Below are 25,125 nucleotides of genomic sequence, written 5' to 3'. Positions count from 1 at the left end.
TCTCCTGCAAACTGTTTTCAAGAAGAGGATGCATCCTGGTTTAGTGAAAGTAGTGGACTACCTCTGTGGATGTGTCAGTCTTCTGGTCTTGGGGACAGAATCCATTGGTTCTGGTTTACCAAGTTGATAAGTGAAAGTAATAGGTGATAAAGTTACTTTTTTAACTCTGGAAGCTTGAAAAGAAAACTGCTATATGTAAAATCAGGAGGAAAAAAAAAACTCATCTGGAAAAAAAAATGTATTTCTATGCATTCAACTATTCTGAATGTGTGATAAGACTTATCTACTGGGGAGGAAGGAAGGGAGAACACCTTTTGCTTTGTAATGCTGTGATATGAGTAGAACTAAATCCCTCTTGGTAAGGTTTATGTTAAGCCAGTCAATCCGTAAACTTGCTTTTCTAGAACAAAAACTCGAAGTGTTCTTTTCACAGTGTTGCAACTTTAGCTTATTAAAATGTTTGAGTGTTTTACTGATCACATCTACTCTTAATGTCTATATGGCATTTTTACAAAACATATCTACGTGGGTTAAAATGTCTTCTTTGGATTTATTTGACTGGTCAAAGATTAATCGCTAACCTTGAATTTTTTCAATTGATCTGCTTCTTCAACAAAAGGGTTTTGTTTCAGAATGTTGAAGGCAGAATGTCCACAGAGCAGATGGAAATCCATCTCCCATTGGCTTAAAACTGGATTAAGGAAACCAAACTGCATTTGTACTTGTGAGAGGTGGGTGGTCTGTGAGAAAGGTACAAGCTACCAGTTCTTTTATGACACCGACCAAAGATGTAAATTTGAGACGGGCTGGATGCTGAGTAAGTTGTCACTAGGCTTTATGAAAGTCAGTTTCTTTCAGTTCTCTCCCTGGAAAAACTAACCTCTGCCACAGGCTCTGCCTTACCGACATCCTAGGGCAGCTCACTCTGCTGCACCTGCTGCACCTATGTATAGATGTGCGTGGGAAAGGTCATCTATAGAAACCCGAGCTGGCAGGGAGGCTCTGCAATGCAGAGTGCATCTCTGGCACCATCTGTTAGGCACCTTCCCATGTAGGGCTGTCTGAGATGCTTTGCCCATCTTCTCCCTGCACCACAAGTTGGTAAGGGAGGAAGTCTTTGGGGCTTTCAGATTTACTTTTCACTATCCACGTGATGTGTGTTTCCTAAAGGTATTCTGTTTTTAAGCTCTGTCTAGGGAGCCCCTGAGGCATGTGAAGTAAGAAATGTCATGTTAAGTGCGTGTTTAAGTGCATGTTGAAGCTGAGGCAGGGGAAGTTCAGACTAGATATCAGGAGGAGATTTTTCACTGAGAGGGTGGTCGCGCACTGGAACAGGCTCCCCAGTGAAGCAGTCACTGCACCAAGCCAGTATGAATTTAAGAAACATTTGGACTGTGCACTCAGTCATATGGTCTAAACTTTTGAGTAGACCTGTGCGGTGCAAGGAGTTCGACTTGATGATCCTTATGGGTCCCTTCCAACTTGGTTCCAACTTGATTCTGCCAGAGGGACAGACCTCTGCTCAGACCAGTTTGTTGTGTGCAGAAGAGGGAGGCCATGGAGAAGTGGGCTGGCCTCTAAGGTGGGTGCTAAAGCACAGAAGTGAGCAGGTAACATGGTGCTCTGTTGGTTTAAGCTACACGTAGCACTGCTAGAGGATTGGAAGTGAGAAGTGTGGTTGTTCAGAGAGAGGGCATCAGCTGTCCATGCGGTGGTTCTCTCTTGTCCCACAGGTAAGCCTCTGCAATGCAGCTGGCTGCTCTTTTACTGAAGAACAGCCTTTAATATTTATGGAGGTAGCTCCTCTTTGATATTGCTGTAAAGTCCGGGGGGTTGGGGGAGAATAAATACTTTTTCAGGCTTATAAGAGTAATCAGAAGCAAATGTGACAGGTATTCAGCAGAGTGTATTCGAGCTGACTTAATTAACTTAGTGGATTCACACACATTGGAGTAATTGAACTGGGGCTCTCTTGTACTGTTACACTTGTACCATTTTTGGAAACGTGCCTGAGTTTCAGTAATCAGTAGCTGAAACCATGAGGCGAGTATTCTCAACTGGGAGCACAAAACATTTTTCTTTTCAGTCGTGGCACGCTTCACAAACTTTATTCTCACTGCAGGAAGATGGTTGGCTGGCACTGTTAGGCTTTCTGAACTTTACAGAATAATGGCATGACCCCATCGTACTTTGGCTAATGCATCAATTTATCACAAGCAAGTGCAAAAATTGTTTTGAATATCAAAATTAATTGCTCACTGCATTGTCTGTGACCCAGTAAGACAGTACTAAGAAAAAAACAAATCCAGGAAAATTAAAATTCATAATATTCTGGAAAATTAAATTCTGTTGGTGACACCACTTCTTATGAAGTTTAAAACAGAGCTGCTACTTTAGCTAAGGATTTAAAGGTCACACACTTTTGATTTCCTCTTAAGTACAGCATAGTTTCTTCTCCATAATAGAATTAACCAAATGTTATGTTATTCTTCATATCTACTTAGGCTCAGGAAGCACGAGGTTTTGTATTGCAGTGCTGAAGAAAAATATTTCAATAGATGTGTAAGGGATTGTATAGCAGAAGAAAAATAATAAGGGTTGAGTAATATCTTTTTTGCTTTTTGAAAGGAAGGTTGGCATTGTAGCCAGGCTTGTAGACACCTGTCTTGTGAGAGCTCAGTGCCTCGGTTTTCATGAAACCATTTGTCTTTGGTGTGGCTGAGTGTCTGTGTTAGTGGAGTTGTTTTGTTCAGTTGTTTTTGGTGGTTGGTGGGGTGTTTTTTCGGTTGGTTGGTTTGGGGTTTCTTTTTTTGATGTATTGCAAAATCAGTAACTAACGGCTGCAGAAGTCAAGCTGTAGGCTCTGTTTGATGCTGAATTGGAAGGGGGAGAGTTTTGTTCTCCAATAAAGAGTTCTTCAGTTTTATTTCATTAACGTTGAAGCGCTTTCTTTGAGCAGCATGCTTCCATCCCAGAATGAAGGGCTTCAGAAATTGTTTCATCAAGAGTTGATTAAATCAACATTACTGACGAACATCGTGATTTCACTAATTCAGCATTTTCCAGTGGAAAACTACTGCATTAGAAATTTAAACCAGATCTAGTAACTAGGAACACAGACACTGCCAGGCCCTTTTTATTTATTTATTTAGCTTTTTTTTAGTAACTTCAGAGGGTTTAATTAAAATTGCTTGTTACTATATAAGTCCTTATTTTCTTTTGAATTATGGACTGACTTAATGAAAGATGGTATTATTTAGGTGTTGATGGCAGAGCATTGAAGGAAATAATGCACAAACTGAGGTGTAAGCTTTGGAAACTCCAACTGCAGACAAAATGAGGGAAAGAATTTGGCACTTACCAATGTTGGCAATTTGATTTCATTACTATTGGAAAATAGTCAGATTGTGGAGGTTATTTGACCATTTTATGCATGTTTTTCAGCAGGCTTAGCTTTAAGCTGTATTGTAAACGTGTTCACAAATGAAGTGCATTAAAGCAAGTCAGGACTAAGGGACTGGCTGTCAGCATGTGTTGGTCTTATCTATCTTTTCTAGGTAATTTTACTGATTACCGTTCGGCGATTTCTTTTTTTTTTTAAAAAAAATATATTTACTGTACTGTGGATTCATTTCTGAAAAAATAAACAAAGCAGAGTGAGTGCAGTAGCAATTTAACTAGTGGACATTCAGGAAACCGGTTCATTTCTGAAAAATGTCTCTGGAAACAGCTTTTTGTGCAATTTTGAGAAGCAAAATTTTGAAATTGCATTGAAGGCAAAAGCTCTTCAGGCTTTAGCTTAATGGTCCATATAATGGGAAACATTAAGCTTTCTTTAGTACTTACTGCTTGCTATATATCGGCTTCTGTGCCAGCACGTCGTGGATATTTAAAGTTTAACAGAAGAAGCATGCCGTATGTCTGCCACGGGACATGGCAGACAGTGCTTTGAAGGAGTCCTGGGCTGGAGAAGAATTGTTTCCAAAGTAAGCCAAAAGTGCTTCTGCACAGACGTGTGTATGGAGGTCAGGGTGGCTCAGGGACTGCTAAAGTTTTCGTTTGTGAAAACTGGGAGATAAAACAAACAGCTCTCACTACCAAAGGGTCTCCTCTGCTCCAGCATCCTAACAGGCAGCTCACAGGATTTTAAGAGATCCTGCAGTTTGTTGGTGGGGAAAGGAAGAAATGGAAAGGGGAATTTTTCATGGGATATTTTCAGGCTTAGCATGGGTTGCAAAAACTGATGCCACTTGACAGAAGTACTGATTTCAGCAAGGGGAGGGATTGTTCATGTGGTGGATACAAGCACTGCATCACTAACAGGTGAGTGATGCTGCTAGAATACAGCCTGGAGTACCTCAGGCAGAAGGAGGCGGCTAAAGAGATTTCTTTAAGCAGAAGTACTTAGAAATACAAGCAATGTTTTTTTGAGTGTCTTTCCTCTGATGCAGCTGCTAGATGTTTTCTTCTTATTCCATAAAAAGTCTTAAGAAAATTAAGAAGCCCACTGTTAAATCCATTCTTACAGTTTATTAAGTTGAAATCCTTTTCCAGGAGATGATAAATGTGGCTGTTTGCATGGTGTTAGGCTGAGAACTTTGAAGTACCTCAGTTATCCCTGTTTTAGGATTCTTCAGCATTTGGCAAAGTAACAAAAACCTCATTTTCTGCATAGCAATGCAGAATTATGCATTAATGTCAGTACCTTTGGGTATACTACTGCTATCCAGAAGTGCTGCTGATGCCACTTTCAGCCTTATTTCCCTGTAGTGGTTTTGTAGCATATTCTGAAGCATGGACTTGAGTTGCTTATTGCTTAGTAGTCTCGTGTTCAACTCTTTCCTTCTGTCTTTGAGAGCTGAGCATATTGACTGCACCTCTTACTTATTTCTGCCCATTTTCACCCCATGTTTTGCCTTACTGTCTTGCTACTTCGCACCCACCAGTTCTGTGCAATCCATCATTTAACTTGCTGTACTCTAACAAGCCTTGCAAAGCAGCAACTAAATTGATCTTTCTCAGCTCTCCTCCTAGTAGTAACTTGTCTTACTACCTATTAAGGAATTGTTAGTGCATCCCTCTCCTGCGTTTATTGTTCCGTATCTTCTTTTGTTTCTGTTGCTTATCTGACATTTAAGTTATAACAAGATAAGGGCTTTGCCCTCTTGCTTTGCGTAAATATGCTGCGTGCACAAAATGTTTAATGTTGTATCTTGCAATAAAATGTGCAAGCTGTCTAGAGATGTAGTTACTAAGAATCATACTAAAGGGATAAATGGAGGAGACCCCTATGCATAGTTCAGTGTTAGTATTGTTTGTGTATCCATGTTGTGCTTGTTGTGCTGGAATGGCATTGTAAGGGGTGGTTGTTGGTCACAGGATATATCGGAATAATGATTGGAAACAGCTACGTTTTGCTCTGGAAACTCTGACAACTGTTTCCTGGTCCTAATTAAAGGGTATTTTTATATTCTTTGTATTGTGCACCACAGTTCGTAAGAAGTGGGGTTAGTCATGTTTAGACTAACTAAGATTGTAGGAATATTTTTCCCGTTCACACATCAAGGAGTCACTCTGAGTTTTTTCTTCTTTATTTCTGGTCCAGTTTGAGGGAAGTGAGTAAAGGAGAAGTTAACCTTTCTTTCTGTGTATCCATGCAGACTTTACCATATAGAGATGCCTCCTGTCCGTACAAAACTCAGTTACCATGCATGGTGCCAGCCTCAGCGTTGATCAGCAGTGAGTACAGAACGGAACCTGGAATACTGGATTATGTGCAAGAGCTGGACTCTTCCTTCCATCCCGTCTTATCATTCCCTTCAGGTAAGTAACTCAAACTCCGTGCCTCTAACAGGGTTGGGCTTGTGAAAGTTTTTGTGGACTACTTTTCCTTACAAGCAATTCTTTTTAGAATTTAGTGTTCTTACAAAAAACTTCACGCTGGCAGAACATGAGTTTAGCCTTGGCTTCATCCTGACATATGAAAAACACACCGTCTAGATGTCCCATGCCAGTTAAGACGATTGCAATTCAGAAAGTCTAACCCAATAAAAATATGAGGGTTGTCTGTGGCTTGTTTCACAGTGTGTCTGATAGGTCAGTGCTAGGCACTTCAGTGATGCTTTTGCCCACGCACTGCTCTATCTTGGTTTTCTAGTTTCCATGAGCCACTTTCAGTTCAGGCCCTTTGCACTAGGCTCAGAAAGCTTTTTTTTTTTTTTTTAGTTTTTGTAATTGTTCTTGTAATAGCCTTTTGGTGATCTTGTTTAAACCATATTTATGGTTTCTGTCATCTGATTCTTTAAATTTTTTGAACAGTAATGCAGACGTTTCTGACTCTTCTTGGCCCTGAAACTAGTGCAGGTGCAACTTGGCAGCACTTGGGGCTTCAAAGTTACACATTAAGTGCTGCTGTCTGCAGGAAGTATTCATACTGTTAGATTTTTTGATGTTCGTGAGGTATTTGCTGACCAGTACAGCAATCCTGCTGTTCTAGGTGTTGTCTTTGCCACAAAATAATCCTGAACATGAGGTTTGGACTTCCATGGAACTGTGTGAGCCTTTAATCACACCCCCTGGCTGCCCAGAATGGCAGAGGATATGCTTTGTCCTGCTGCTGGGAAGTCAGGGATTAAAGGAAGTGTTGGGTTTGGTGAACACATCACTGGTCAGTGGACAAAAGCCAGGTGTGGATGTAGAACCCTGAGGAGGTCTCAGTTCCTGCGAGTTTACATCCCACGTGTGTGAGATACAGAAGAGGTTACCTCGAGGAGCAGACGGGGAAGAAAACACTCCAGGAGTGCAACAGCAAACATCCCAAACAGCAGTACTCCTCTGGGGAGAGGAGAGAGAAGCAAAGCACCTCTTAAATCTTTGTTCTTTCCAGACCCTCTCCCTCACTTACCCCGTGTCTCTGGCTGCCCAGCTGGACAGGAGCCAGGGGGCTAGGCAGCTGTTCCCAAATCCCTACAGAGGAGAGCTGTCCCCACATGCTGCTGCTTGGGTGGCTGCCAGTTTGTCTAACTCATCAGATTGTTTCCTTGCTTCCGCTTCTGTGCGAGGTTCACTGTACTACAGTGTATGTTTTGGGTGGCTTTTTTCAGTGTTTCTTAAGACATCTGTTCAAGGATAGTCGTTTAAGGCCATGCCCCTTGCTTTCATTTTTGCCTTAATCTCAAGGGAGACTAGGAAGTTTGGCAAGAATGTTGGAAATCTCTTTTCTTAGAAAAGATGGCTCTAATCGTCATGAAAGTGAAAGAGACTGAAAGGCTTTTGATTGCCTTGTGGCTGCTGTTGGTCACTTTGCCAGGAGGGAGGAAGAAAAATGTTATTTTAGCTTCATTCTGATACCAAGGACATCTTTCTTTTGAGGAATATTTATTCTCTTTTCCAGGAACCTTAGCCTTACTAATAATAGATGAGGCAGGAAGAGTGCTACGTTTCTATCTGTCTCCTGCTCAGATGCAGTCCTTGCTTTTGAGGACTGTGCCGTGTACTCCACTGTTTCTTCATCCTCATGAGGACTGCTAGTCTTCTTGTCATTTTATTTTATATGCACAAATTATGAAGAAGTGCATGCTAGAAATTTTCCAGTTTGGTCAGGCAGTCTGATTCGCTTTCATGTTTTATTTGCAGCTTCCTTTGTTATCCCTGTCCAGAGGGACAACTTCTCTTAAAATACCACTTGTGGCATGCCCCCATCTTTTATCATTTTCTTTTGAATAAAGAAAGTTTGTCAGCAGAGTAGAAGGTTTTTTTTTTTTTTTTTTTTTTTTTAATTTCCTGTGTGTTAGAAATTATTGGCATTTGTCTTATTTCAAAACTCTGTGAATTAGATTATTCAGTGTGAGGAAGGATTCAGACTGAAGATTCAGATGTTGTTCTCTCTTGTATTATTATTATTTTTTTTTACTTTCAAAGGAGAATCGTAATTTGCAGACAATTTAGTTATATAGTGCAGTTGGACTGGCTCACAGTGTACCTGTGTCTGGAAGTATAATGCTCGTTAGAGATCTAAGTCCTGCCCTTAAATATTTCCATATTACCATGGGTCTTTACCAAAAATATGTGAGTGGTTGCATTATACCTTGAGCATAAAAGTGCCTTTTCAAACTCGCACCCTGACAGCTGGAAAATTGTAGTTTGCTTCTGATGTTTGGGTCTGGTATTTGTGCATCTAGCTTGTGGATAATCTGGGACAAATACTCCTGCCATAATAAACATAATAAACAACCTCTGAAACATCAAGGTGGTTCCCCAGGAAAAAAAAAAAAAGGCAGGAGAAGCATTTTTTGTTGTTGTTTACATAAGTGTCATGAGTAATAAATCGTTCAGACCTTATCTATGCTTTCCTCAGAGGTAAAATAAAAAACATGCCAAAAAGCTTTTGCAGGTCACCTTCAGTCTTGTGACAAAATACCTGCTTAGATCAGTATCAAATTGAAATAATTTGTCCTTTTTAGTTAGCAAAAGATGTTGAAAGCTTCTGTCCTGGCAAGTCCTCAAGGCTAAGGTTGTATGTAAATAAAAATGCTTCAGTGCCCACCCTGTGGCCTTGCGCTCAGTCCTCTTCTCATTCTGAATGTAGTAGTTGTCAAGCGTGCTGCTTACGATGACATATTTCTTTCTACTTAATTTCTTTCATTTAATTTTGTTTCCGGAAAGGCTTTTCAAACACAGACCAATTTTTCTTTAAGCCTTCCTGTCCTAACAACAGTGGCTGAATTCCTTACCACTTGAGATGTTTTGCAGACTAATTCTCGGTTAGAGCTCCCTCGGGAAATGAATTGCATTTCCCTGCTGTAGCCTTTGCCAGGGAGAGAAAGAAGGAATGTACCTTGAAATTACCTCTAGGCTCCCAGCAGTAGTAATTTTCAAAAGCGTTAATTACTTGTACCCAGAAGGCTGAACCGAAGGCTTTTCAGATTACAGGGGAAGTGCGCTGTGTGCTCTCTCCACCGTGCTGGTTTTGTGCAGGAGTTAGTCAGGAGGGGAGGACCCTGGTCCTGCTCCCACCATACCCTCCAGAACTTGTTTTCAGTCACAGGGTCGCTGCAGGTACAGACATAGTTTATTCCAGAGTAAGACAATCCTGCGCTTTCTTACTTTGCCTTTGAAGACTAAAAAAATGCTGTTAATCTACAAAGTGCCTACACGGGGATTTGTTGAGGAGCATCACTTAGGTTTGAGTCCTACTTTGATCTCAGTTGTCATGTCAGCCCTTAAAGCTCATAGAGGTAGAGAGCTTGGAACCACTTCAGCATACTGCCTTGGTCAGCACGTGTGGCTGTGTAGCTTCACAGCTAAAAATGGATTTGTTTTTACCCTGGCATAGCTCTCACTTTCCAGTAGCAGAAAGTACCTTCAGTTCTTAACTCCCTGCAATTACAGGACATGATCTTGTGTAGTACTTGTCTTGGAGAACAGATAGAAAAGGCTATGGATCTTTGCCTGCAGTGCAGGATACCACACGTACAATAATTACCTTGCTGAGAATTACCTCGCCTCAAGTTTTTTACTTATGTATGCGAAACTCACGCCTCTAAAGTGTCTGGTTGGGCTTTTTTTGATGGTTGACATCAGATTTTCCTTTTGCCAGTCTCGGGAGCTTCCCTATATTGTGTCCAGCTTGACCATGTGAAGATACTGCAGCCATGTAGCAGTTAGTCCTCATGGCACTGACGTTCTGTAGGAGCTAAAGGACACAAAGCAGTATTGCTCATAGATTAGATTACATAGCATTGTGTAAATCCACTCCTAGACCTTCAGTGGTGATGCACAATTCATTATGTCATAGGTTGCCATCTTCCCAATACAGACTTTGTGTTTTTTTTTCTCCTTCAGATATTCCTCTTCACGTATACTTTGAAACATTATTAAGGAAGGATGACATCAAAGGAGAACCTGTTGATGCCTCATCTCTGGGAGTGGAGTTTAAAATATCTCCAGACAATGGTACGTAAGGCAAGACATTTTAATATTTGCAAGACTGTTTTTCATTAGTATGCCCTGAAAATGTTCAATGTATAAATTTACCACAAAGCAGGTTATCAGAGAAGGTAATGGGCTAGGGATTTAGGTGGAAGAGGAATCTCTTTGCCAAACACAGTGTCAGGTATTCTGCTGTTACACTGAAGCAGTCCCTTCAGAGCTGCAGGATGGCACCAGTACAAGTGCAGGGAGTTGGGACCATGAGGTCTCTGCAAATGCAGGTGTCTGACTGCAGTATTTTTTGCTACCTGGATTCCTATCAGAAGTCTTTTTTTTTATTTCTATATTAAGTAGTTCACCAAGACTGCCTGTAAATCACAGCAATGGAAAATAAGTTTACAACGTGATACATGTTTCTGTTGTAGACTACAATCAGCATAATGTTTCTCTCAAACAATGGAGCCGTGACTGTTTATCTAATTCCAAATCTCAATCAATGTCAGGAACGTCTGACCAGCTGTCGGAGGGAAGAAAGAAAAGACATCTAAGTGAGACAGCAGTAGGTAAGAGATCAATTGTGTTAAGACAGTACTATTTTTTTAAACATAGGTACTGTAGAAATGAGTTTATCACTGGGCTTTTGAGAATGAATTTTAAGGTATCTCCAAAAAGGATACTATTACAAAACTTTACAGGAGTGAAGAAATGGATTTAGGATTCACAAAATGCTATTTTAAAGCATCTCTTTCTTCATCGGTGTGTATTACAAAAGGAGACAAGCTTCAGTATTTTATTTTTGGAATACTCTAAGGAAGCTGCTCAGCAAGTCCCACTGTGTTTTGCAGTGTTGTTATTTTCACTATGATTTTTTTACAGTAGTGTAGTGAAACAGATGAATTGCAAATTTATCTGCCAAATTATGCACCCAACCAAACATTTACTATTCCTGGCAGCTTTGGTCAGCTATGTTTCATTTGTTGTACACTGTCATTTGTGGTTCTGGCTTCCTTCCAGACAGTTAAGAGGACTTGTGGGCTACCAGTGCTTATAATTAGTGTTTTCACTCTTCTTATCTTTAGATTTTAAGCCCTTGAATCTGTACTTCAGCAGTAGGTAAATTAATAGAAACTACCCTGAAATTTCTATAGAGCCACATAGAATAATGCAATTTAGTGACAAAAATTCAGCATGCCCTTGTAGAGATAAATAGCATCTTACTTCTGCAGGCTATTAGGATACAAAACTTAACAATTGTCTTAGAGATGATTTATGTGAGCCTTTAGAAAATGCTTAGCAAAGTTCCCCCCAAGGTATTTGAGGAAAATGACTAATTGCATTATTCTAAAATGTCCCCTAAGAACAAACAAAAATCCATAAATCATCAGTTAATGTTATGGAAAAATACACTTCCAGTGCATATCCAGGTAAAATTGCTGGTGTAATCTTGCAACAGAGGTGGGAGAATGGGAATTGCTGCAGATGATTTAACCAAAACTCCAGAACTTATGATCTATTTAAAAGCACAACAACAGCAACAACAACAAAAAGAAATATATTGCTTAGGAAGTTGCGGGGGGGGCTAAAAATATGTGTTCGGACAGACTGAAAACTCTGATTTAGATGAGTTTGTGGGTTTGGGGTGTTTTTTTTGTTTGTTTGTTTTTCTTTGTTTTGCTTGTGTGTTTTGTTTTGTGTTTTTTTTGTCCTTCCCTTCCCTTTGCCATGTACTCTTCCCTTGTGCTTTATGCCTGTCTCCTCCTGGGGGGGTGCCTTCCCGTCGCCTCTTGGCCAGCAGCAATCTTTTTTGTCCATGCTGCCTGCTGCCCTAACCAGTCACCGGCCCCCAAAAGGCAGGTGCTGGCCCGGTGCTTCTAGAACCACGCTGTTTTCCTAAGTGAACAACTGGAATTACTTGGGAGCACTAGTAAGAGAAAACTTCTTGGTATAAACCTTTTGAACTTACAGGTAGGCTTCCGCCAATAGTATTTGGCTATTTGAGTTAACAGATGAAGAAAAACAAAAACAACATCTTTTATCATAAGGATCATTTTCCAGTGCCAGAAAACTGCAATGTGGTATAGTTGTGAGTAGCAGCAGTTCAGGCTTATTAGTGCTGGGGGTGTAGTACTACATATTTATTCCTAATTTGGGCTCTGTCTAGGCGAAATTATCCATGGGGAAAGTCAGCCTGATGAACAAGGCCAAAAATAAAAGCTGTGTGCCAGGGAGCTGCAGAGCTGCCGGGGAGATGAGAGTTCACGTACTTGACCCAGCCTGTGCAATTCAGGATTTAGGATCTGTCTTATCTCTTCTTTTCATGTTGGAATCCACCGACCCTTTTTATTAGTCGCTATTTTGAGTTCTCGTTGTCTACTGGAAATTCAGGTAGAAGAAAAGCAGAATACTGGTGGTTAACTTCTGAATCCCCCTCAGCTTTGCTTATACTGGGACCGAGTAAGAGTAAACAAGAATTACGATTTGTCTGGGGCAGTGGACCATTGCTAGAAGAAACCACACATGGAGGTCTAGAAACTAATTTTGTATGTTTCCCTTACTGCCAGTTTTGTTTCATCATTTATCCAGGAGGAATCTGTCAGTTAGGGATCAGTACGTCGGTGGGATGAAGCACTGTGCGGGGACACTCAGAGCATTCCTCTAGGCCTGATTGTATTTGCTGTGTGTGTAGTCTAGGGCAGTTTCTCTAAAAAGAAGCAGGATTTCCCCATATGAAGCTTGTTCCAGCAGAAGAAATCCTTTGTAGAAAGAGAGGGATGAGTTGTGTGGAACAACAATGACAGGATGAGTAACAAGTGTTTATTTAGACAGCTTTTTTTAGTATTTGTTAAACCTCAAGTGGTTAGCTGTGGGCTTCTAGAAATGACTTTACTCTTACTGTATGGAAAAATATCCTTAAGTCTAACGGACAACAGTCAGTGTGCAATATTGTTTACTACTGTTTTTGTGACAGGCGAACGTAACACTAGGTTTGAGACATTCTCCTTTCAACATACAGAACCAGAATCCCCTAGCAGTTTTGCTGCCGTGACCAATGTCAATGCGATGTCTAGGCCCACTAACAGCACTTCATCACAGGTAAACTAAAAGCGTGTCACTGTCTTAACTGAAATGTTAACAGCTGTGCAAATATGGGCTCTTTACATCTAAGCTAATGTGAAGTTACAGTAAAGAATGTTTTAGAGTGAATTAAGTGAATTACTTTAAGAAATTTATCCCAGATTTAGTATGTGGTTCCCCTAAACCAGACAATTGGCTGTTAAGAGTTTTACAGATAACAGAACTGAAATGGATGCTTCATTTGTTGGCATTGGGCCTTTCATTTTACTTTTTTTCCTTAAATTTCATTAAATATACTGTGATATATGCTCCCAGATTTACACAAGAGCTTTTGCTCTTGGTGCAGCTATGTCAAATGGCATCACTGTGCAAATATAGTCACAGCACTTGTTAAGTCTCAGCTTTGCTATTTAAAACCTCTTGTGCTGCACTATTGGCAAAGTCTCTGGTATATAAATTTGCTGAGGAGCAGCAGAGCTCTGATTCAGCTAAGTCCTTGCAGAAACACTTTTTAAAATTCTATTGGAATTAATTGAGAAATTCATAATAATACTCAAATTGCAGGCCGACAGTTCTGTTAAGCCTGGTGGTATGCTGGTGCTCAGTAAGTCGTCGTTTTAATCTGGTGATGATGACTGGAGAACTGAATTAAGATCTGCATCCTCCAAGCAGTTTTGATAATGCTCACTTACATTCTTGAGGCCAGCTTTAAAAAATACCCAAAGGAGCATTTTAGAACAGTTTGCTTCCATCAACTATCAGCTAAAAACAGAGATCTTGCAATATGGAGTATATGAGTTAAAACTAAACTTTCTCCTGTAATCTAGAAAATTAAGTTTTTGACACTTGTAAGTTCCATGAAGTACTGAAGAGAGAACACCAGGAATCCAGTACGATCATTCAGTTTCTATCTTTTGTGTGTCTTTTAGAAAAATATTTCCATGTAGGTTGTTCTTCACTGCTAAATGTAGCTTCATTCCCTTGGAATTTAATTGTGTCACGATGAAAAACCACTCGGGTTATGCGTCAGTAAATAGGTTACAGAAGGTCTTTCTTATAGGCTGAACGTTAGGAAGAATGCAGCATTAAAGTTCTCTTAAGTATTCAAAATTAACTGTATGTGAAGTTAGGGAAGCACCCTTTGGTAGCAGTTAGAGTTACACAAGCAAGGAGTAAATCATAGAGGCGAGATGGTTTTAACATTTGTTGAAATTCCTTTAAAAAAATGATTTGGCCTCTAGAAAATCTGTTACAGAATACCTCAACTAACATGGATTTCATGTCATAAAAGCTGATAAATCTCCTCTTCTTGATTCTGTTACACAGCATAACTCCAGGAGGAGGTTGAGAAGTGAGAGCTCCTATGACATAGACAACATTGTTATTCCAATGTCGCTGGTGGCACCTTCGAAGCTGGAGAAACTACAGTACAAAGAAATCCTTACACCAAGGTTTGTTCATGACCTCCTTAGTTGCAAAATGAACGTGACAATGTTAATTAAAGCTATTGTTAACATCTAGTTAGATGTCATAATTCTAAGATGATCTTTTCATGTGCTTGTGGGGTTTTGTTTGTTTTTGTTTTTTTTTACTGTGCAGATCAGTTTGTGTATAGGAGTGGATGAAAGATGAGTGGTGGGAAGACTGGACAGCTGATAGCACAAGGGAAATAACATGATAGGTGCAGAGTGGTGGCAGATGCACAGACTGGCTAAAAATAGAAGTGGTTTTCTATCATCTTAATTGTAGTGATACTCATGGGCTTAGAAGTGCTATTGGGCTGACATGCTCTTAGTTATTTGGAGATTGCTGTCTTTTGTGTTACAGTTCACTAAAAAAGTAGCTAACAGCAAATTAAACAGAATTGTTTTAGCATATATTTAAAAAAAATCAATTTTGATACTATGTATTAAGCTGAACTTTTTCCATATAGTGTAAACACATTATTTGTAATCCACAATTCTAGAGATTTAATAAATAAATACATGAATAAAAGAGCATCTTTAGATTGCTAGAGCAGAATAATTGATCTCCTGTGCTGTAATTCAGAGTCTTAAGTACTGCAAGTTGCCTGAAATACTGTAGCTGTTCCATATTTCAATCTCTAATTTGTATTTGTTTTTATATTGTTTCTAAAGATAAAACTTGCTGAGTAACTTAACGAGTTTGTTGGGGAAAGGAAAGGTTAAATGTTGGGTTAAGAGAGGAGAATTACATTGTAAGCATCTGTTATTTGCACCTGAATGAAATTTGAAATTACTTTATCTGTAGAAACAGAAGAGTTTTTACAGCTGAAACAATGAAGCAGCATTTAGATAAACTAATTTGACTTTTATTGTTTCATTTCTAGTTGGAGAGTTGTTGAATTTCAGCCTTTGGAAAGATCTCATACAGATGATGAAGAGGTAGGCTGTATTTTAATTAAACCAACAGTTTAGTTAAATTAGATACATATTTGGGATAATCAGTATCTATTTTTCAAAGTCACTGACTTCATGCAAATCCTGTTAAGTTTCACATTTCAAAAATAAACTGTTAGGTATCAGGCTGTGGCAATGTGTCCTACCCCAGCCTACTTGACCCTGGAGTTAATTTCTGTCATCCACTACATTAAGAATTGCTGTTTGCTTGTTCTGCCCCTTGCTGTCAGTACAGTCAGAGCTCCCGGAGGATCCCTTTGAGGCCTCAGCTCCCCCATGCTCCTGGGCACTCTGATGCTGGATCCCCTAGTGTGACTCTCTTTGGGGATACCTCTGCTATAATGCCTGTCCTCCTCTCTTGTCCTTTTCTTTCATGGCCAGTTCCTGTGGCCTCTTGTTCTTGAGGAGGTAATTTGGCATTTTATGCAGGTTTCCTCAGTTTTCCTCTGTGTTCCTGCAACCCTCCTGTTGGAAGCAAGCTTTTCTGTTTTCTGCTTTGTCAGGAACAACGTACCCATCAGCATTTCCCACTCACCTTTTTCATTAGGTATGCCCACTGTGTGCTACTCTTGCTTCCTCCAGATGTAAGAATCCACCTTTTTCTTTCAGAGTATGCCCATGGACTTTGGGGCCGGGAGATTTCTTTATCCCCCACTGGTGGGTTTGAGCTGTTTCCCAACTCCAGTGTGAACATAGCAGTGTGTCTGGTCTCTGGGGGGGCTTTCTGCTCTTCCTGTCTTATTGTGGCTCCTTTTCCAGAGTCAGAAGAGGAACCTGCCACTTCTGCTGTCCTTTGGACATCTGTAGCCTCCCTCCGGTCCCTGCTATAGGCCCCTACCAGCTGTTGTAGCTGTAGGACTTGTGTTTTAGCTTCATCCACAATATCCATTCTTGAGCTCATTTTACAGAGAATCCCTACATCCGGGATTAGGGACCTTAGTAGTAGACAGAGACTGCATTTATGTACCAGAACAGCAGGGTATGCTAAACACCCTAGACAAGGGAAATCACTGTGCTACTCCCTTGGGGTAGAAAATACACTCTCCACAAAGGCCAAGCTTCATCAGGAGAGATGTACAAGATTTTGTCACCTCCGCCACTGCCTGTTAGCTTGGTACTGTCTCTGCTAGCAGGAAACCTGCCTGATCTTCTTTAAGAGTGAGAAGGTCAAACTGTAATACACAGGAGAACTCTCCTGCGAGGATATTTAATTAAACTACGTGGAGAATTATTAATAAGGCAGCAAGGGCACAGTGCCCCTTGAGAGCCTGCTATTCATTGTGCTCTCCTTGTCCTGGTATCAGGGGTGGGTGTAGAAAAAGAACTTTGACAGTGATTTGCCTTTCTTCAGTGCTTCAAGGGACTTGCTTTGAGCACTCTGGATTTCTCTTCTAGACTCCAGATCCCATACAGACTACTTATCTTGCATACTTCTAGCTCATTTTTGCTGAATGGGCTTCAAGGAGTCTGTGAAGTTTGTGCACTTGCTGCTTGTTTAATAGCCCTCCCAGTCCATTGGTATCTGGCATTACTAGTTCGTGTATGATTCATCATTTGGCCACGAAGTGCTTGAGTACAATAAAGCAGCCTAGTCTCCTGCTGTGGTCCACTGCTTCAATATTGTCTGCCAGCTGCTGGGTATAACAAGAGGAAAGATGTCAGATGAGAAAAATGCTAAAGATTTTACTCATCTAAATCATCCTTTGCCAATTTTCTCCCTTTTTTTGGGGATCATATTAATTGGTTTGGATGTTCTTCTGAGGACTTAGAAAAGAAGGTGGCTGTTTGATCTTAATTCTTTCACTGCCTTGCTTCAGGTTTTGGGCTGAGTTCATTTGTTACTGTGTAAGCTTGAGAAAAAACATCAGAAAACAGGAGCTTTACCTTTTCTTTTCCTCACTCACAATCTGCCACTTGAAATTATTCCATGTGCTGAAATCAAGGCAAGCTTCATCTAGCAGATCATTTGCGAAGGAGAAGAGAGAAGGCAAAATTTACTTTCTGCTTTTACACAAAAGCTTTTCCTTTGCTTTCCACTGCATAGCAGTTTGTGGTGGTACTGTGTAATACTTTATTTCTGCCTGCCTTACGTGTGGCCAAATTTAAAACTCCTGGAGTTGTCTTTGCATTGTCCAACACTTAGCGATTTCTCTCACTTCATGCAATGGGCTCACACCAGAGTTTCCACAAGTTACAAACAAATGTGGTGTCCCAGATTTGTCAGGTTCTACAGGAGCTGCACTTCCAAGGATGGGAACTCAGCACTTTCTGAAAATCAGGCCCATTCATGGTACTTTAATTATTGGAGTCCAAAAAGCTTTTTATGGAGTGCCTCAGTTTTGTTTCTGGAAATTTTGCCTTACAAGGACAAACACATAAAAGTTGGACAATCTAAAACTTAATCTACTATCTGTGTCTGCTCCACTGCTCACTATAAAAATACTTAGTTTTGGGACATAACAGCGTTTGCATTTCCTGGTTTGCATGTGTGAATTTGCAGTCTGTTGTTGCTTTAGTGCAGGGGAGGGTGCGGCATGGGCTTTCCTGTTTTGTTTGCAATTTGTTTTGTCCAGGTTAAAGTTTCTGGCAAGGCATGGATATAAAGCAGTGTTAAAGTTTATTTTGTAGTTGTTTTAGCAATTGCAAATCCTTCAGAGTAATTCTTTGTGCAAGTAGTTTTGCATAAATGTTTTTATGGCTTATGACTCAGCATTTCCCATGGAGCTGATGACTGAAGCACTGACTTTGTTGTTTTGAGAACCTTTCAGAAATATTCCTGCCTGTTTGTTCCTGGTATTATTCCTGACTATTCAACATGAATGCATAGTGTCTCATAGCTTAACTAGATGAGATGGGAGGGATTCAAATCTTGGTTTGCTGTAAGTCTTTCTTTGAATGAAACCATTAGACATGCCTCACAAAAACACCTTCCTAATAGTCTTTTCTCTCAACGTCACTGCTAGATCCTTCTGGCAAGCAATGACAGCTCTTTGGCCTTTTTCAAACCACCCTTGGTGGAAAAAATAATTTTCTCTAGTTATAGTAACTATAGATTAATGTAAAGATGTTTGAGGAAATATAAAATCTTAGAAAGATGAGGAAGGGCAGAGGCTGTACTGAGCCAAGCAGAGGTCTTTTAGTCTGAGGTAATGTGATTTTCTTCTGGAGAACAAAGAATAATTTTAAAGTAAGAAACTGTATTAATGGTTGGTCTTCAGTGGAATAGGGTAAAACTCAAGTAGTTAAATCTCTGCTATCAGCTATGGAAAAGGTACAGTAAGGCTTACTTTTAATATTTTTCAAAACTTGTAGAGGAATGTGGGCTTGGGTTTTGAAAGGAAGCTCGTTAAAAATAAAGTTTCTTCCCAGCATGAAAAGTTTTGGCAATTTGCTAAGAAAAGTAATTTCAAAGTCTAAGTTTTTCTTTGAAAATTATCTTTTGTTTGCACTTCAAAGGAAATTGAGCACACAGAAAAATCCTGCATTTTCCCCGAGGGAACAACACTTCTGTAGTCCATAAAATTCTCGCTTTCACACTGTACATCATTGACCTTGGAAAGGCAGAATGTGAACTGAGAAGCAGCCCCAGATCGATGCCATCCAGGCGACAAGAGCTGGTGAATTCCAGGGGAGGAGACCCATTCGGTTGAGTTACATGAAGGGAAACAAGCAGCTAACAAAGTAGTTTGTGTTCAGCATAAATAAAAGCAAGGAGGAGTCTTTAAAAAGAAATCTTGAGCTGAGCAAACAAAGCAGGCCTGTTTGTCTGAGGGTTCCTCTTGAGTGCTGGGCTGAGGAAAGACAGCAGCACCAGCTCTGGCAAATGGGTCTCGTGGCTGGTTTGGATCACACAGAAGTCTTTTATCTTTTTCACTGACCCAGCTAAATTTGGTTGTGGGGCTGCAGCTCGTGGCCAGCAGCCTAGGTTGGAGGTGTGTGCTCTGGCAGGCTGAGGAATGCCGCTGTCAGGTATGTTTGCAGCAGCATCAGTGCGTGGTAGTATTTTGCATTCGTACCCATAATGGTCGTGCACTGCTTGGTGCTTCAAGTCCTCATATAGAGAACGGCTCCTGCAGAAACCTCAGGGCCGATAGCTGTCTGCTGCAGAGTAAGCCCTGCTGACACCGTAACCGTCTCTCTGGTAGTGCAGCTAGGACTCTGCATTTAGTTCTCTGTTTTATCCAACTAAACCAGAAGATGAATCGTGTTGCTTGTGTAGCAGTCATGAGAACTTTGTTTTATAGAAAATTAAATTGATTTTCCGTGACCTCCCAGTTCTTGGTATAGTTCTTGTCCAGGACTGATCTGGCAGTGCAGCTTCACAGCTCCTGCAACCAGGAATTTTCCTTCCTAGAATTTCTTTGCTTTTAAGGTGGGAGTGGCTGACATAAAAATCGGTGGCTGCAGCACTCCTATGCTCTTGCCAACCACGGCTTTTTAGATGAACTTTGAGGCTGAATGGTTTGGAACACTTTGAAGTAATGCTGAGCTGTGCTGGAGTGGTCCACCCTGCAGTTTGGGGAGCGAGAGGGAAGGGCAGCGCTGTGCTCATCGCCCAGCTGTGTACACGCAGCAGACACTGAAAAAAATGAAGATGGCTCTTCCTAAGTGAAGGTCAGATGTAAGAGTTGCATCTGAGGAGCTTTGCATAAAAAGCTGGCTTGTTTGACTCTACGAGCAGTTAAAAGTACATTTACATTAGGTCTGTGTTAGGTTTTGCTGGGCTCATGCAGCTAAGAAATGCTCTCTCCACAGCAGAAACCATTTTCTGCTTGGTTTCATAGCAGGAATGCGGCACCTCAGGTTTGCTGCATGCCTCTCCATGTGGAGCTATCGCAAGCCCGGTGATCTCAGACCTGCTTCTCTGTGCTTAAAGAGCACCTGGCAAATCCTGCTCCCCCCAGCCTCCTCCTAAATCAGTCTCTAAAAACTCCTTGGATTTCTGCTTGTCTTCATTTTGTGGTTTTAATGCTGCCTTGATTTTGTGAATGAATGCTTGTCTTTTTAATTTTCTGCTTCCCACCTTGGGAGAAATGTGCTAGTTGCATAGGGGTGTAACCTCTGTATCCCTTGGGGTCAACCACAGACACAAAGAAATGAACAGAAGGTGACAGCGTCCCATAAGCTGTGGCTCTAAGTGAGAGTGCCAGCTGCCTGCGTTATTTTGATGTACCCTTGTACCGCTAGCACGCGTTGTCTTGTTTGCTTGTGTTTGGTGAACAAACCTTTCCAGAACTAAGTGTATTAGCACCTGTCTTTGTTTCTAGTGATGTTCATAATTACAGCAGCTATCCCTCATTTTTCCTTACAGATAGAAGATCTCTCAGATGAAGTCTTTTCCTTACGTCATGCCAAGTATGAAGAAAGAGAGCGAGCAAGGTGGTCGCTGTGGGAGCAGAGCCGCTGGCCCAGGAGGAATAGCAGGCAGGTGTATGGACTTTGATAAGAGCGTTCCTGTGGGACCAGGGGTGGGTCGGTTGGTGCAGCAGTTTCAGAAATGCTGTTACAGGGAACTGCTAATTTATCATCTCGTTAGAGACACTACCAGGCGTAAATTGTTTTTGCAGTTGAAAAGGGAAGGCCGGGCAGTTCTGAAGCTTGCAGAACTTTGAGAACGTTGGCACGTTAGTGCTCTGGCACCACTAAGATTGTATTGCCATACACAACACACAGCTCTTGGTTTGTGCCACTCCCCGTTAGCATGACTTGAGCCACCCCTCATAACACGAGCCTTTCTTCACTGACCTGGCTCAGCTCAAAGCCTGCTGCATTCAGAGATGTGTTACTGAATGTTCCTTATGCTCATAAAGTCATTGCTGATACAAAAAGGTTAACTCTCACAAACTTGCTGTCTGGTGCAAAAATCATCTGAATCAAGTACAATCCCTGTAAGTCTTGGAAAAAAATAGTATATATAAGGCCAAACATCCTAGAGCGGCTGTATCTACAATTTTGGTCTGGGAAAATGATTCCAATAAATTTCTGCAGAATCTGCCACAACAAAAAACATACATACTATAAATGTTAGGATAACTGTTCCTGCTGTTTATCATATATATGCCTGTGTCTGCTCCTGGCTGAAATTGAATCATGACACTATGAATAAATATGCAAAGGTAGCTTTTATAATGCAGAATAAAATCAGAGGTAAAATATATTCAGGAATTAATTCTGAGCACTTTTGAACATAAAGTGACTTTAGAAGCTATACTGAAAGAAGACTAAATCTTATGAAAAATATAGACTTTATATGTACCTTTAAGTTTGAAAATCTGTGAGCTCTTTGGTGAAATCTTAGTGTAATTGGAAATGGGAAGTAAAACTGCCATGAGGAAGGTCAAACTTGTATGTGACATTTGAAATGCATGCCAGTATTCTAAATATTTGAGTTCCAATTTACAATAACAGTGAGGTCAAAATTTCTAATCTTATTACACAAACTATTTTGTCTGCTTTGGAGATTGTGGGTACCTTACCCTATGGGCTAGAGGAGCCCAGAGAGGTGGGAAAAAGGGAGTGAGGATCTGCTGTTCCTTCTTGAGTTCTGTTGGCACAGCCGGGTGGCAGTGTGGTTTGGGCACCTGTGTGTGATGCTGTGCTCCTGAGCGGGCCCAGCCAGCTGCTGTTCTGCAGCCAGGGTGTGTCTGTTCCAGCCCCGTTGCAGCTGGTTAGCTCCTCCACACAGCACTCCTTGCTTTGGCTTGCAGCAGCAGGGTTGTTAAGAATCACGTGTGTTTTTTTTCTTTAAGTAAGCAAAGCACAGGTAGCACTTGCAGAGATACTGAACACTTTGAAAAGAAAATCTGAACTGCTCCCGGTGATGTGAAAGGGCAGGGAGTAGGTCTTAAGACTCTCGTCTCTTTTATTCTGCACTAGATCCTACACCAAAAATGCAGACGGACGACACAGCCAAGATGCGGTGCACAAAGACCACCACAGCAGCTCCTGTGCCTCGCTGCACTGCACTGCTGAACCTGTTCCTGACCCAACTTCGGAAGCCCACAGCTCTGTTTGTTCAGGGATTGCGCAGCTCTGCAGGGAGAGCCAGGAAGCAAAGGTGGGTGTTCCTGGTGGCCTCTGGGTCTGCTCAGGGCCTCAGTGACCACTGGCCCTTAACCTGAACTCGAACATATCCGCATCCTTCCTTGCTCAGAATGTTGCCCTAGTTTATGTGGACTGAAGGTAGACCTCCTGTTTAGAAGTAGACGTGTGTTTTATGAATGAAACCTACCATTTGTCAACAGGTTCACTGCTCAGTGAACACGGTGCATGTTTTAGAGGCGAGTGTGGCAGGCCTGGGTTCAGGGATGCGGAGTCTTTCCTTGGGGATGCTGGCCAGGGTTCCAGACAGGCCTGATCTGATCATTTTGGGGCCAGGTAACCTGCTTGCCTGGCAGTGTGGAAAAGAGCCCTCCCCCCTTCCTGTGCTGTGCCTGCACAGTTGCAGCTCTGTTACGGGTTCAAGCCCACATGAAGGCAGCATACACTGACAGCTGGTGCCTAGCAGTGTCATATTCTTTATCTGAAGAGCCCTGCAAGCACTGTGAAGAATGACACTCATTTGTTACTTGATAGCAGAGCATTCTGCACACAGCTAATCAGACTCAACTGGATTCTCTTTTTTCCCCTTTTCTCTTTTTCCACCCTCACTCCTACCCTTCTGATTCCTTTCAGTCGGGGCTGTGGGAACTTCGAGTTTTTCCACTAAAAGATGAAGAGGTAGAAGCTTTACTGTGCCAAGATCAAGTAACGAATCAGACTGAAATGTCAAGTGCAGCTTTCCCCAGCGACTCGCTCTGTACTTCATGTACGCCCATTGGTTTGCCAGACAATAGCCATCCACCAAGAAAACAATCTACAGAAGAGTCAGAAGACTGCGAAAATGTTTGCCTGGGAATCAACAATACGAGAAAACAAAGGTGACAGGGAATAATGTGGTTCATTAAGAAAGCCAATTAAGGTGGAGAAAAGTGTAAGGTAAAATCTCTCTTGTTCACACAGCATATGACAGCACAATTCAAAACCTGTACGTTAGCTGCATATAATATATTTTCTTTCTTGCTTTGTAACAGGCAGGATAAATCCCAAAGACAACACTTTCTTCTTCCTGAACCCCAAGAGAAAGTAATTATTTCAAGCTGGAAGTCTAATATTCCCAGTGTCGGGAGTGGGCGCACATAAATTGCTGGCACCATTCACTGCTTTCTGTTGTCATATTGCCACATTCGTTAATAATCATCCTCTTTTGTTTTTTGTTTTCAAATACGTTTCTGGTTCTAGTGGATTCTGGTGCAGCAGGATATGCTGTCTACCTTAAACCAACAACTTCAACTGAACACAGAAAAACTACTTGAAAAAACAGTGGTGAGAAGCGATAACCACAGATTATTTTCCTGTGTGGCATGAATGTGTGGCAGAAAATCCACCTCTCTTTAAATGCATGCGTGCAACCCACACGTGAGAGAAGGGCAGGTGAGAACCAGCAGTCTGAAAGCAGGCGTTGTCGAAGCCTTGCATCTAGCTTAAAATCTGTACTCAGCTCTCAGTAGTGCCAGGGCATGTTTCATATAGATGTCCTTGAGCAGTAAGATAGACATAGACCACTGCATTTCAATACTCCATGTATCTGCTACTCAAAGTAGGGTTCCTGTTTGTTGTGTGGGTGTAGAGACAGGGAAGGGAAGAGGAGGCGTGTCAAATCTGATGCAGCTCTCTGGATGTTGCGTTTTGGGTCATCTTACGTCCTTAGTCCTTCAGTAGCAAATGAGGCTCGTAAGATTTTGCTTTAATATGTTAAAGATGAAGTTTAGTTCAAATTTCTGTACAGTGCCTTGCAAGAGCCTCGTAAGTATGCCAACATTTGGTGACTAGCTGAAAAGGAAAAGATGATTGATGTCTAGAAGACCAATAAAGCAAAAAGCCCCAAAGCTCTCCATTGTGATTCCAGATAGATTTTTAATTTCCCTGCAAGTTCACGGTGAGGAAACAAAAGCAAGTTGCTGAAACTTGCATCTAAATAGCATAGTTTGGAATGTATCTGCAATCTCAAGAGGTATTAACAAAGATTAAACGTTGAATGTAGGTATAAGTCACCAATGGGAAGTTTTTCTGTGTAGGACAGTTGAAGGCAATTTTATAGGAGTCTCTGTTTTTGTGCAAAATTTCCTTCCATGTGTAATATCTGGAACTGAATGGCACTGGACAGATGACCCAGTTTTAGTGTCAATCTTTTTTTGTCAAAATGACAGGAAATACACACTGGACATCTGAAAACAGTTCAGTAAAGTTTCAACACTACAACCTATTGCTACATTGTAGTTTATTGCACATTCTGATTATTTTTTTAAACACTTTTTTAACACTGGTTTGTCTTAAACTTGAATCTTGCCTCAATGTCTGATACAATAATCTTTGATGCAAGGTTGTTTTTTTTTAATTAAAAGTTATTTCTATATATATAGATACATATATGTGTGTTGTATATAGTCTGAAGTGGGTGGTGTTTTAGAAGTGGAGTACTAGCTTTAATGCTTTCTCTTGGCACAGAGACCTGCTCGGCCCAAGCGTGGCTTTGCAGATGCACCGGCCTGGCAGTGGCACTAAGCTTTGCTGTCGTACTTACGTTGCACTGGTGCTGAGAGTTACGGTTCCCTCAGCACCTAAATTCAGAGGTGAGCTGTTCCACCTCTCATCCTGCATG

General features: G+C 41.2%; 1 protein-coding gene across 10 annotated transcripts in view; it reads left to right on the top strand.

Moving 5' to 3' along the window:
- Positions 1 to 24,885, top strand: part of KANSL1L (KAT8 regulatory NSL complex subunit 1 like) — a 62,992-nt gene extending 38,107 nt beyond the window's left edge. For 6 of the 10 annotated variants that reach the window (XM_035332026.1, XM_035332021.1, XM_035332025.1 and 3 more), the window contains 9 exons: positions 5,661 to 5,823; positions 9,844 to 9,954; positions 10,356 to 10,493; positions 12,899 to 13,023; positions 14,332 to 14,456; positions 15,356 to 15,410; positions 20,737 to 20,849; positions 22,302 to 22,482; positions 23,100 to 24,885. In XM_035332026.1, the coding sequence (XP_035187917.1) occupies positions 5,661 to 5,823; positions 9,844 to 9,954; positions 10,356 to 10,493; positions 12,899 to 13,023; positions 14,332 to 14,456; positions 15,356 to 15,410; positions 20,737 to 20,849; positions 22,302 to 22,482; positions 23,100 to 23,348 (1,260 nt within the window). In that variant the 3' untranslated portion in view covers positions 23,349 to 24,885. The remainder of the gene's footprint in view (positions 1 to 5,660; positions 5,824 to 9,843; positions 9,955 to 10,355; positions 10,494 to 12,898; positions 13,024 to 14,331; positions 14,457 to 15,355; positions 15,411 to 20,736; positions 20,850 to 22,301; positions 22,483 to 23,099) is intronic. The other 4 variants (XR_004752475.1, XM_035332022.1, XM_035332027.1 and 1 more) reach the window with 4 other exon arrangements.
- Positions 24,886 to 25,125: the final 240 nt, after the last annotated feature.

This window comes from Oxyura jamaicensis, chromosome 7, assembly GCF_011077185.1.
Source record: "Oxyura jamaicensis isolate SHBP4307 breed ruddy duck chromosome 7, BPBGC_Ojam_1.0, whole genome shotgun sequence".
Lineage (NCBI taxonomy): Eukaryota > Metazoa > Chordata > Aves > Anseriformes > Anatidae > Oxyura > Oxyura jamaicensis.
Note: the sequence above shows the minus strand (reverse complement) of the source record. Positions and strands in the feature narration are given on the sequence as shown.